The 13,634-nt window shown below is 31.2% G+C and overlaps 2 protein-coding genes across 3 annotated transcripts; both read left to right on the top strand.

Moving 5' to 3' along the window:
- Window positions 1–1,233: 1,233 nt before the first annotated feature.
- Window positions 1,234–2,903, top strand: LOC137820754 (RING/U-box superfamily protein). Of its 2 annotated transcripts, none has more exons than XM_068624994.2 (2): window positions 1,234–1,371; window positions 1,900–2,903. In XM_068624994.2, exon 2 carries the CDS (start codon window positions 1,900–1,902, stop codon window positions 2,587–2,589), a length of 690 nt encoding a protein of 229 aa, XP_068481095.1. In that variant the 5' UTR covers window positions 1,234–1,371; the 3' UTR covers window positions 2,590–2,903. The 2 variants fall into 2 exon arrangements, with proteins under 2 accessions (XP_068481095.1, XP_068481096.1); XM_068624995.2 differs by having other exon boundaries at window positions 1,368–1,497.
- Window positions 2,904–11,435: 8,532 nt separating this feature from the next.
- On the top strand, window positions 11,436–13,066 carry LOC137821837 (putative galacturonosyltransferase-like 1). The gene has a single exon (XM_068626609.2). The coding sequence runs from the start codon at window positions 11,552–11,554 to the stop codon at window positions 12,650–12,652; it is 1,101 nt and encodes a 366-aa protein (XP_068482710.1). The 5' UTR covers window positions 11,436–11,551; the 3' UTR covers window positions 12,653–13,066.
- Window positions 13,067–13,634: the final 568 nt, after the last annotated feature.

The raw sequence follows: 13,634 nt of genomic DNA, 5'->3' as shown, positions 1-13,634 counted from the left end.
TTACCAACTATTTTAAAAACAAATAATAAATTAGTATATTTTTACCAACTACTTTTAAAAACGTGTCAATTAATTTCTAAAAAAATTAAATGGTTATAAATTATTTTAAACGTATTTATAATTTAACACTAATTTTTAAAATTTTATAGATGTTACTTTCATTTTGTCTCATTATATTGTTTTTATTGACATATTAGTTAATTTATTACTACCCAGATATTAACCCCATTAAAAACTAAAATTCAAAGGTATTTAAAACTTTGTAATTTGAGTTTAATGATAGAAATCAAATTGTAATATTTAGTCTTACTTTCAATATTGAAATAAGGATAACTTAAATAAAGAATCTAGTTAATTAAAAAAGTAAGAATGTTAGATATTAATCCTTTATTTTAATTTATAATTTTAGTTGAAAACATTAAATGTTTTTATTAAATATTTAACATTATCTTGGATGTAAAATATTAATTATTTGCTATATTTTTATAAATGGTATATTTTTAATTTCGAAGTTCTGAATTTAATTTATACATGTTTCTATTCTTAAATACCTTTTGCAGACATTTAACAACCAGTCATCTTAATAACCCGTGATATGCGGTGTAATGACGTAACATAAAGATTAATCTTGTTGAATATTTTACGATAATATTATATTTATTTTTCATCACAAATTATAATTCATTATTTTTTTTTTCTCTTTATCAATAGGAGTTTGCATTAGAGCAATAAACTAACCTTTCATAATGTGAGAAATTAAGTTCAATGTTTAAATTTCAATAATAAAATTTGGAGATGAATGCAACAAACTAATTTTTTAGTTATCTAAAAACTTTTTAAAATTTGATTTTTTTTTTTATATTTTTGGAGTTAATATAGAGTGAATCACTGGATGTGATGACTTTTTTAAGCAGATTAAAGTCTGGTTTATGAATTTTGGGAGAGTAATTATTTTCCTTAAACTTAACCATGCTTGGTAATAAGAAAATAATCTCAAAGAGTACTTTCCTTTTATTTTTATGTCTAAATTAGATATTGATTAAAAAAAATATTATATTGCATTTAAAATAAGAGTATGGATTAAAAAATATTATGAATAAAAAATGGTAAAAAAAAGGAGAATTAGAAAAGAGTAGTAAAAAATAGGAATAAGGAATAAAGTGAATAGTAACATTGGGTTGAATTGTTAATTTGCAGGAACAGTAAAAGGGAGAAGGTAGGTGATTGGTTTGGATCTCTTGTGTGCAGATAAACCAAAATCGGAAGCAAAGAAGCACATGATATGAATATGATACTGCCCCCTTTCTTCTCTTTTCACCATTGACTTCCGCATTTCATCCATTCTTCTCTCAATTTTCCCCCTTTCTCCAGGTTTGTCATTTTCTATTGCCATCTTCTTTCCTTTATCGTTTCCATTTCTTCTTCTTCTTCGCGCTGTCAAATGCCCCAATCTGTAAACCCTCCTAATCTTCTTTGCATCACTTCTCAATTGTTCATGTAAGAAAGACTTCAAAATTGACTACTTTTTTTTTTTAATTTTTGCTTCATCAAACCATATCTGGCTATTTTGTCAGCTTCATGCATTCCTGTTTGTTTGATTTCCTCTGATTGCCACATCTTCATCCCTTTCTCTAGATTTTCTTTGTTTTTTTTCATTTCACCCTTTTTTTCTTTCAATTCCGTTCATCAAGCGGGCTTTGTCGTTTGCGTCATTGAAAACGTGTTTGTTTGTTAAGGAAACATGCGATAGCTTTTTGGTTCACAAATACCACATGTAAAATACTGATTATTTTTGTCACAGAGCGTGGTGTGCGAGGATTGTCTTGTGTGTGACCGTTGTTATATATGTTATGGAGAACTGTTAAGTTGTGTTGGAATCTGAATGTTTGGATTTTGTAGATGGCAAGTGGGTTTGGGGAATCAACTGGGAGGTCACCCCCAAGCCCTTCATACTTCAACAACAATAATAATAGCAATGATGCTGGGAATTTTGAGTGCAACATTTGCTTTGAATTAGCGCAAGACCCCATAATTACTTTGTGCGGTCATCTTTTCTGCTGGCCTTGTCTTTACAAATGGCTTCACTTTCACTCACAGTCACGAGAATGCCCGGTTTGCAAGGCCCTCGTGGAAGAGGACAAGCTGGTTCCCTTGTATGGGAGAGGAAAGACCTCCACTGATCCAAGATCAAAGTCTATTCCGGGCATGAATATCCCAGATCGCCCGGCCGGTCAGAGACCTGAAACTGCTCCTCCACCAGAAACAAATAGTTTTCACCCACATGGGTTTGGATTTATGAGTGGCTTTGCACCACCGCCAATGGCAACAACAAGATTTGGGAATTTCGGATTGCCCGCAGCTTTTGGTGGTTTTATACCGTCCTTTCTCAACTTTCAGTTGCATGGGTTTCACGATGGGGCCTTGTATCGGGGAGCCTCTGGTTTTCCTCATGGATTTTCTAGTACATTTCATGGTGTTCATGCTCACGGATATCCTCTTCGCACTCATCAAAGTCAGCAAGACTATTATTTGAAGAACCTGCTTCTAGGTGTTGTTTTCTGTGTTCTTCTTGCTTTTATTTGGCAATAGATTGGATACCATCTCTGGTTGCTGGCAGAACAAGACTTCTGCTATGATAGGTCTTCTGGTGCGCTTTGTTTTGTAACTGAGGAGTAAGGATAATGTTCATAGAATAATACTGTCTTATTACTCTTGTAGTCCCGTTCTCTGTGACACCCAACTTGCGTGGTATCCATGTGTTAAATCTAAAGCATGAAAGCAGAACACCAATTCTTAGGAATAAAGATACCAGTTGTATCATCCATAGATATTAATTTCATGGTCAGTATACTGTGTTTGAGACTACAAGACAGTTGAAATAGTGAAGTTCTGCCCTTTGTTTTCTTGTGTTCTCATTTTTTCCGGTACATGTTGACAGTACTATCTGGTGTTATGTCTAAAATATGTTGATGGATAGTACTTTTTACTTCTAAATATTTAGGGTTTATACTTTCTTATATTAATTTCAACAGTCTTAGATGTGGTTTGTGCACATTCTGTGATGTTTACATTCAGCTTGTTTTTGTGCTCTATTTTGTTGTTGTATGACCAGGAATGGTTTTTACATTACTTGGACAAGTATATAGAAATCTAAGTCTTTGATTGGATTAGTGGAAGGAGGTGGAGTGGGATTAAATTCCGTTGTTTAGATATGTAAAAAGAGGATGGAATAAGGTGGACTGGTATGGAACATATAGTATTGTTTTGTATCATTTTTTCTTCCCTTCCAAATTGGTTGGAATGAGATGGAACAAAAAGTCTGATATTTTATAATATTATAAATTACTTTTCTCTCTTTTCCTTACTTCCTCTTGTTCAATATGTCTCGTAACACAAAATGCAGCAGCCCCACAACTTCGAGAGTTCCTTCATAGTTTCAATGTTCACAGTGCAAATCACCACCAACCAAGGTAATATCCCCCCTTCCTCTAGTTCTATATGATTCACGGGCATTATTGCTTTCTATCACCTGTTGAATTATTTTTTTTTATCTTTTAATGTGAACGACGAGGGTTTAGTACATAACCTGAGGTTTGACAATTCTTGAATCAGAATGTTAGCACCACACTCTTTAATACATTATGTTTAACACATTTTCCACTGTTTGTTGAAATTTATGGAAAAACACTGATTTTTGTGGGTTGTAACTTGAATGTAGGAAAATTTAATGAGAACAAAGTATATGCACCAAATGTCACACCAATGTTGATTTCTCATTGATTGATAGTGTAGAATCTGTTAACTTCCAAGTTACAACGTATATCCATTAAACTCAAATTAATTGGTCAACATTTTTTATGTTTGGGAAACTCAATTCACACTTTGAAAGTTTTAAGTGTTGTTGCCATATACAAACCACGTAGCAAAGGAGTTTAATATTTAGTGATAACTTTCATAAAGTGATATATGCTTACAACAACATTCTATTGATGAACTTTTCTCCAAGACACATCATCAAGTTACAAGCATTTTCTCGTTTTTTCCTACTAAAGAGGATGATTTGGATGTGATATGCATATTCACCTGAGATGCTAAGAACTAGATCTATGAATTCTTAAGGTAATATGTGTATATATACCTCAAAATTAACAGATCTAGCTTTTTGGCATCGTATTGATTTTACTTTGTGCCTTTGTTAAGTTGTGATTAAAGGGGATTGAGAGGAAATTCTTACGATGATTAAATCGATTTGTGGTATGACAGTGGGAGAAATTTAGTATTTTTTAGATCACGGTGACTTTTACGCATATTATTATTGCTCGTACTAACATAAGAAGGAGAGTTATGCCAAAAACAAGTTTCTAAAAGGGTTTTAAACAAATAAATTTATTAAATGTAAGTTTTTTAATGTTGCGCGCTTCATCAAATGCAACATGATTTCAAAAAGTCATTGCTTTATCAAATGCAACATGATTCAAAAAGTCATTAATAAATTGTTTGTTATATGAAACTATCATCTAACTATAAAGTATTATATGATGTATATGATTTTTTTTAAAATTATTAAAACATAATTTAACCCTTCTTTATTGTATTTTTCTTATTGTTCACACCATCTTATCTTTCATTTCTCATGATTTTGAATTGTTTTTGTCTTGTGGAGATGATAAATTTTTTCCCTAGTCCCACAATAGATGTTAAAATGTTTTTAATTTAAAGTAAAATGACTTTAAACTGCTGATTTCAAGTATTTCTCTCAACTTAGGATATATCGTATTTATAGGGGCTTCTCTTTTCTAGTCTTCATTAGATAGTTTTAAGTATTGGAAAAGCAAAAGCATATTCGAGAAGTAAGAGGTATAAGAAAAAAAAGTCTTGAAATTTAAGGATTTAGTTGTTTATCTAGTTTTTAACATTTTGGTAATAAATTATAATTATTATCAATCTCGCTAGACCTGTAAAAGAAGGTGTTCTATGATCGAGATCACTTAAAGGATAACTTATTATTACATGACATTTAAATCTTATATTTTTTTAACACTTAACTTACTTTAGATGTCTCATTCAGCATATACTTAGTGGGACAAAAATCGATTTCTAAATCTAGAATGGTATAATATGTATTATAATTTAATCTTATTTTTAATTGATGTAGGACTTTTAACATTATTTTCAAATCTAAAGCTTGAAAATAACATTTTTGTCGAGTTCTCAATCACAAATTGTATGTTACTTGCTTCCTTTTTATTTGTTATATGAAAAAATATTATTTTTCATCTAAGTGCGTAGAAAAGAAAATCATTCAAAGCTTAACACTCGTAATTGTTTATTAGACACTCATGTTGTTTGTCAACTTCATTCACAATCTTCCAGATAGAACAAATAAGATTTCTCAAAGTCATTAATAGGAAAACAATTACTTTATAACTAATTATATTAATATTTTAATTTGAAGTATTAATATATTATTAATTTTTTTTATCAGCATGTATTATTCAAATGAAGATATTAAGTGTGTTATTTTTCATAAAGACATTAAAATATAATTTTTCAATACTCATAGAACCTACATTTGAACCTCATCTAAGAGAAATCTTAAACCTCCCTCACTTCCCACATCTGAACCATTTTCGACAAAGCCTAAATTTTCTCCTCCCTTCATATTCCACAATATGCATTATGCTAAGTTTGTCCAGAAATTATAAACCAAAAACTAATTTTCTCATTGTACAGAAGGATAAAAAATGTTTTTTTTTTGTTATTAATAAAAAATGCTTCTGTTTTCACTTATACCTAGCAAGTTTTAATTAAATTTCAACTAACAACTACTTATGAGGTCAAAACATGTTATACTTTTATGACTTTGTGGTGAGGCAAGATGTCTTCTCACTTTTTATAGAACTGCATGTTACACGTGACAGAATTGTCTGAGTAACAATAATACAAAACTAATTAATAGATATGCCCTCACTCAATTGAATTTTTTCAGTGTTATTGAAGTAGTACTAGATTGTAATTAATATACACTGTTTCAACTACATTGTCAAATTTGTTATCTGAAGTAAAAAATATTATCTTATTCTTATATCATCATCTAAAATTTCTAGATCCAAATCCTAATCCTTTGTTCTAAATAGAATTTAACTCTATGTTTTGGTCCAAGAATTGTGAGTGATTGATCATGAGTTTTCTAGAGTTGTGTCAGAAATATTAAGAATTATGAGAGAATTTGTTTGGAGTAGAGCATCTGTTAACTCTGAGGGGAGGGACAGGGCCATGTTTTTGAGTTTTGTTGCACATGTTTTGTCTCTATGGGTAATGAATGCAAAGAGTATAAGATACTAACATTAATTAGGGTGTGAATGGGTTTGTCAAAGTCAACTTCTTAAAATTTGGACTTCACTTGTAAAAAAAATTAATGGATTCAACTTCACTTATTTATTTAATTAATCAAATTCAATTAAAAGCTTAAATTTGATTTGGTAAAAAATTAAAATTAATTTTTATTTGTTTAATTCATTTATAACTTAATTAATTTTATTTTTGTAAGTGTTTCTTAAATTAATTTTTTAAAATTATCAATATAACAACTTATTTATCAAACTCTTATTTTCATTTAACTCACCAAATATTATGAAAATAAATAAAAAACTCTTAATAAAAAATTACAAGTATAACAATATATGTAAAACTAATTTCATGTAATATATATAAGTTATTTATGAACTCTTGATATCAAATTTGAAATATTTAGACTCAGTTCATCTGCATAATCAAATCTAATAAAAATTTGAGTTTGTTTATTTAACTAAAACAAATAAATCAAAAAAATAGTAAGACAAATTTTAAATAGTTCAGAAATAACTTCGTTCATTTCCATGTATTGCACATTCACATGCATTAAGGGTCACAATATTGCCATAAGAGACACACATGACAAGAGTGTCTACCAAAAATATAAGCCAAGACATAGTTAAATTCTTCTTCTATGTCCACGAATATAAAATATAATTATAAATATTGATTAAAATAATATTTTTAATATTTTAATCCAAGAGTAAAATAGCTAAACTCCTTGTGTTGGGTCTCAAAAATTGTTATTTACTGTTAATAATTAGATATTTTCCAATATTTATAACTTTTTTTTAATGAAATGTATTTTTTAAATATTAAACTTAAAAATATCTCATTTCAATATTCGTTTTATGCCTAAAAATATGTTGGGTTGAAATTGTAATAAATGAAAAGTTTGGCATACGCATATTAATAATTGAAGCAAATTACATTGATATTTTAGATATGCTTAAATGATATTCTCCTCTTCTTGGTTTGAAATATACAGAGTCATTGTCTAAAAAGTGAACATGAGTTGTACTTTAATATTTTTTTAATACAAAGAAGCTTCATAGTAAAAGTAAGCAATTAGTAAATGAATCAGATTATATAAACTTAAAATAAGTGTTTTATGAATACTTAACTTTAAAAAAGACATCTTATTTAGGCAGTAAATAGGATATTTTCTTGATAAAATATGCAGATTAGAGAATTATACAAAAAAATATAAATATACTTAATAATTAACAAAATCCCTTATATATTTTTAAAAATAAGTCTGACTGACCCAATATCTCTCTCAATAACATTTAGTTTTTCTTTTCTGCAGATTCCAATGCCATCATCAATTAATTTTAATATCGTATTATTGATTTAATGTTTTAATATAGAATGAAATTTAAATACCTATATTAATGACTTTAATTTTTCAATTTAGATATTTTATTTTGTCTTCTATGGTCACAGAGCAGATATGAATAATTCATTAGGGTGGCTTAATAGTGAGACATTTTAATGATGTGTATAAATATTGAGTTAAAGCTTTGTCGTTGTCATTATAAAAAATAGATCATAAATATTTAAAATTTATCATCAATCATGATATTAATTACAGTGGCGGAAAAAAAAACTATTAAATTCACTTGCAATAAAAATAGAGTCAAAATATATATATATATATATAAGTACATATTTAAAAAAGAAGAAGGAAATAAATGTAAATTTCTCTATATTATATTCTTATAACAATGTTTTAACTAATATTCTGTTACTGTCCTTTATTCACTAAAATTTCAAAGTCCTTCACAAATTAACTTTATATATATAACAGATGTGGATTTTACCAATGACTAGTTTAATTTTTGTTCCATACATCATGGCCTTTAATAAACTTCATTTATAAGGTTGAAATCAATTTTACTAAGAAAAGGCTAACTTTAATACCATTCAAATTAACAAAAACAAGTTATTGTTATCATAGATGAACTTTTTAATATAAAGAAAATTAATTCCATTGGCGACATTGAAAGAAAATAATTTAAAAAAACATTTAGTGTTTTAAACAAATGTGCAATTACATTAAATAACATGAGAGTTTTGTCATTCGATAATATTACTAATAGAATTCGCTTTCGAGAGAATACATGTACATGTCCTTTACCAATAACATTTAAAGGGGTCATAATTCAATTTGTTATGAAAATAATTATATATATAAGAAAATAGTAAGAAAAATGGTAATTTTTTTATTTTTTTATGTATTTACATCACTTCATGTATAAGAAATATATATTTGTGAGTGAGCTATGTGTCAGTACATACGACATTATTCCGATTTGTAATTTTTCTCGCACAATGTGACAATTTATCTCAATGTGTTTTGTGTGTACATGAAATACTGGGTTTGCTGCTATATGCAAGTCCGTTTGATTGTCACAGAAAAGTCGAGTTGGTAAGTTACATTGCATTTAAGTCCTGCAACAGATATCATAACTACAAACAAGTATTAGTCATTATGTGGTATTCTGCTTCCGTAGGTGATTTTGATACGTTTGTTTATTTTTTTGACTTCCATGACATAATAGAATAACCAAGAAAAATGCAATACCAAATACAAATCCTGAGTTGTCAAACAACCTCCCTAGTGTGAGTCGCAATAAACCGTCAATGTCAGATTGTTATCGGATGGCAATAGCAATTCTTGTCCCGGTGATCCTTTGATGTACTTTAGGATTCGAATTGCGACCCCAGGTTTCCGTGGAGGCTGTATATATTGACTTTGGGTTCGAACCGAAAATACCATGTGAGGGCCGAGTAACCATGAGGTATTTGATTGGATTATTAATAACTCTCTATCGTCCGATGTGAGTTTTAGGTATTGCTTCATTGAGCACTTGTGAATCTCGTATCTTGCAATATATCAAGCATATATTTTCTTTGTGATATGTAAATAACAGCTTTTGGAACCGGAAAATTCAATGTGATTTCTTTTCATTCCTTATTTTTTTGATTTTTCATTTCCTTTTCTTTGAAAAAAAAATACCTTTTATCACATAATTGAACTATTTCTATATTATTATTTAATCATAGAACATTATTAATTTACTTTCTAAGGTAATTATTATAAATCAGTTTAGGATGCATGATGGTTTTGTGATGACAGTGTAGAACTATGTTATGCAATCAGTGCATAACTTTTTAATAATTATTTTAATATACGTATAATTTCCAATCAATAACATAAAATCTCTATACAGACATTGAATAAGAATTGAACTTTAAAATTTGAGAGTAACATTCTCGATAGAAAATAACGAAAAAATAATAATCAAAATTTGTCAGTTTAATAATGTTTCAAGGCAAAAATTAAATCTAGTTTGACGAAAAACCTATTGGGGAGTGAAAATAGAAATAATAATAATTGAAAAGCAAAAGGTGAAGCATTAAAAGATCCATGAAGTATTCCATGAGTAAAATGTGAGAATATTATGTAAAAATAAGACGAAAGACACATGAATATGAAATTGATTATATTGACCAATAAATGGGACATTCGTACGTCTGACATTTTGTAGCATCACCCTAAGTGGACCCGTTAACACTGCACACTCACCAAAACCCTTAATTCAATCATTCTTTACTTAATTTTTCTTAATTACTTAATTAACAATCCTTTATCAGAATGAAAATGTCTATGGAAGATTCGGTTGCTGAGATATGGTTTTCAGATGAAGGTGTGATAGTTGAACATATATACTGTAAGAAGAAACCAAAAAGGAAAAAAATGGCTTGCTTGACCACAAACATCAACAACACTGATTCAATGTGTGCGTGTGTGTTGCTTAATTAGATAAATACATATAAAGTCGTAAGAACAACGTTTACTGCAACGAAGAAACACAGTGAATACGAAGAAACACCACACACTCTTTACAAGTCTTCTGTCTTTGTCACTTTACCATCAAGTACTCTCACCATTTTCAATTTCTCATCAAAGCTTCACGGATCAATGCTTATTTCTCATAATTATCAAAGATAATTCTAAAATGTAATCTATTTAGTGATAGGTTTGAGTATTTCCTTTTCCCATCTCAATTGCTGTTATTAGAAACAATCTTTTTTCATTCAAAATGAATTAAAATGTAAAACTTTATCCACGGAAAACATGAACAAAACTAGCTGGTGAACAAGCATGTGAAATCATAATATCGTGACAATTATTTAGGGTCAGGCCACACAGAAATTTTGTCGTGAACCCCTCAAATTCAACGTGGATGGCCTGCTTTATCACAGACATTGCAAAATTAATTAATTTAGATAAGATGAATTAGTAATCACTTGAATATAATATTGGGGGGGACTTAACGTCGGTATTTTGTAATTTTTTTAATATAGTTTTGGTTTCACACTCGATAAACTGGTTTAAATGTTAAAATTACAAAAAAAAATATAACATGAAAAAGGCTTTGTAAAACAAATTTTATAATTCTTATATTTCAAAAGAAATCAGTCCCTACTTTTCTGCCAAAAGTTGTTCTTAATGGTAAAAAATCAAATATAACTGTTTTAAAAGAAAAGGCATGATACTTACACAAATGTTTAGTAAATAGAGTAAATGATGAATTTTAATAAAAAAAGCACACACGGTTTAATTATGTTTTTAGTAAACACAACGCTTATCATCATTTAATAAAAACAAAAAATAACGTTGGTAGAGTAGTTGCTTAGTTTATTTGATAAAATAAAATTTAAAAAATATTAAGGTCTGTGCTGGAAGTATAAAGAATAAAATTTGATGAAAAAGTATAAAGAATAAAATTTGATGAAAAAGTATAGGAAGAATAAAACTTTATGAGAAACATTGAATAAAATAAAAAAGAATTGGAGGAGTAAACATGAAAAGGCTAACATGAGAAAGAAGGTGTTTATTTATTACTGTAAAAGTAAGTGGAGCCCGCCCTATTTTTGTTGTGTAGACTGGAAGTTGAATGAATTTGATGAATGGTGATAACAATATGAGTGAAAGAAAGAAGAGAAGTAATTGAGACAAGAAGGAAGTTCAAACTTTAAGAAAGAGGGACCCAACATCCTAAGCCTGAAAATGCTAGAAAACCATCCACGATGTGTGTGAACTCACCAACTATACCAAAATCCCTGCCTTATATTAATTCTTCATTCTCTCTCTATTCATTCATTCATCTCTTTCTCCATAGACAGTATGAAATTAAAGACCAGAAGACCAAAATCAAATCAACCACCACTCTTGTTCTTTCTCATTCTCTCCCTCTTCTCCCTACCCTCTCCGTCCTCCTCTTCCAATGAGGCCAAATCAACCACCACCACCATCACCCATCAATTCAAAGAGGCCCCCGAATTCTACAACTCCCCAGACTGCGCCTCCATCACCGACACACTCCACAACCTTAACAACGCCGACACCTACATATGTTCCGAGGAAGCAGTCCACGTCGCAATGACGCTTGATACCACATACATCCGGGGATCCATGGCGGCCATCCTTTCGGTCCTCCAACACTCCTCCTGCCCGCAAAACATATTCTTCCACTTCGTCTGCTCCTCCAACGCGTCCCTCCTACGCGCCGCCATCTCCAACTCCTTCCCCTACCTCAACTTCCACCTCTACACCTTCGACGACTCCCAAGTCTCGGGGCTCATCTCCACCTCCATTCGCTCGGCGCTCGATTGCCCCTTGAATTACGCGCGCTCCTACTTGCCCAACCTCCTTCCGCTGTGCGTGCAGCGCGTCGTGTACTTGGACTCCGACCTTATCCTCGTTGACGACATTGCCAAGCTGGCAGAAACTCCGTTGGGGGACAAGGCGGTCCTTGCCGCCCCTGAATACTGCAACGCCAACTTCACCGCGTATTTCACCCCAACGTTCTGGTCCAACCCCTCGCTCTCGCTCACCTTCGCAGATAGGAAGCCCTGCTACTTCAACACGGGGGTGATGGTGATCGATTTGGAGCGGTGGCGAGAGGGGGATTACACCACCAAAATCGAGGAATGGATGGAGCTGCAGAAGAGGATGAGAATCTACGACTTGGGTTCTCTCCCTCCCTTCTTGCTTGTCTTTGCTGGGAACATCGCTTCCGTCGATCACAGGTGGAACCAGCACGGTCTCGGCGGTGATAACTTCCGTGGACTCTGCAGAGATCTCCACCCTGGCCCTGTTAGTCTCTTGCATTGGAGTGGCAAAGGTAAACCCTGGGTTCGATTGGACGCTAACAGGCCATGCCCTTTGGACGCGCTTTGGGCACCCTATGATCTATTGAACACTCCATTTTCTTTGGATTCTTGATCAACATTCTTCAGATTCATTCCATCCTACATAGGATCCAACGATCCGTCACATATATACACACACAATTATACATACATATATAATAATAGAGTATATAGTTACATACAATACAACTTGAGCTCTCTCCGGAGCTTAATTTCCGATTGGTTCAATGCAAGGGTGACAAGAGTTTTGTTGTAGCTTGGTACAGATTTGAAGAGAACATAAGGCGGCGTAGATTCAAACTAGGAGGAGGAAAGGGTGAATTTTGAAGTGACGGTGTCATTGTAATCGTACTGTTCTTACTGTATCAACTATCGAATAACTGTGCATACAAAGAGCTTCCGCATTCTGGATGCGTGAATTCCTCGACTTTTTATTTCAACTTAATAAATTTCTGTGTATATAAAAATTCCTTGTTCTTCGTTCGAATCCTCTTCTTTTTCCTTTTTCTACTGCCCCACGGTAATAATTCGAAGTTAGTTTGGTTTTGATCCTATGTTCGTGTGTTCATGCACGTGGAGGTTAATTACTTTAGTTTAATCTAATAAACTGAATCCTGAGCTGAAACAATGGGTGGGTTCATATGATTTGGTACCGTATTCGATTCCTTACTGGACATGGCCGTGAGAATAACATCAGTACGCGGATCTAACCATGAAATGCTGCAATAAATGGCGCAGAAATCCTTACGGATCGCACGTTAAACTAAAAGTTTACAATTGGTTCAATGTACCCACAAAGGTTAGTAAAAGCTTCATGGTAAAGAATAAAAAAAATCAATTCATTGAACAAAATATACATATTTATTTTCCTTGCACGCAAAAATGGTATAATGTTTCATTATATAATTATGATAATTTATCGAAAGACTGAAATAGTATTAAATATTGATTATTAATTATACCAGATAATTCGCTAAACAATATTAATTTGTTGCCTTAAAAAAAGACACCACTAATTCTTTTATTCTTTGACATTAATTAGTTTACCTTTTGAC

This window comes from Phaseolus vulgaris, chromosome 9, assembly GCF_051622355.1.
Source record: "Phaseolus vulgaris cultivar YP4 chromosome 9, ASM5162235v1, whole genome shotgun sequence".
NCBI lineage: Eukaryota > Viridiplantae > Streptophyta > Magnoliopsida > Fabales > Fabaceae > Phaseolus > Phaseolus vulgaris.
Note: the sequence above shows the minus strand (reverse complement) of the source record. Positions and strands in the feature narration are given on the sequence as shown.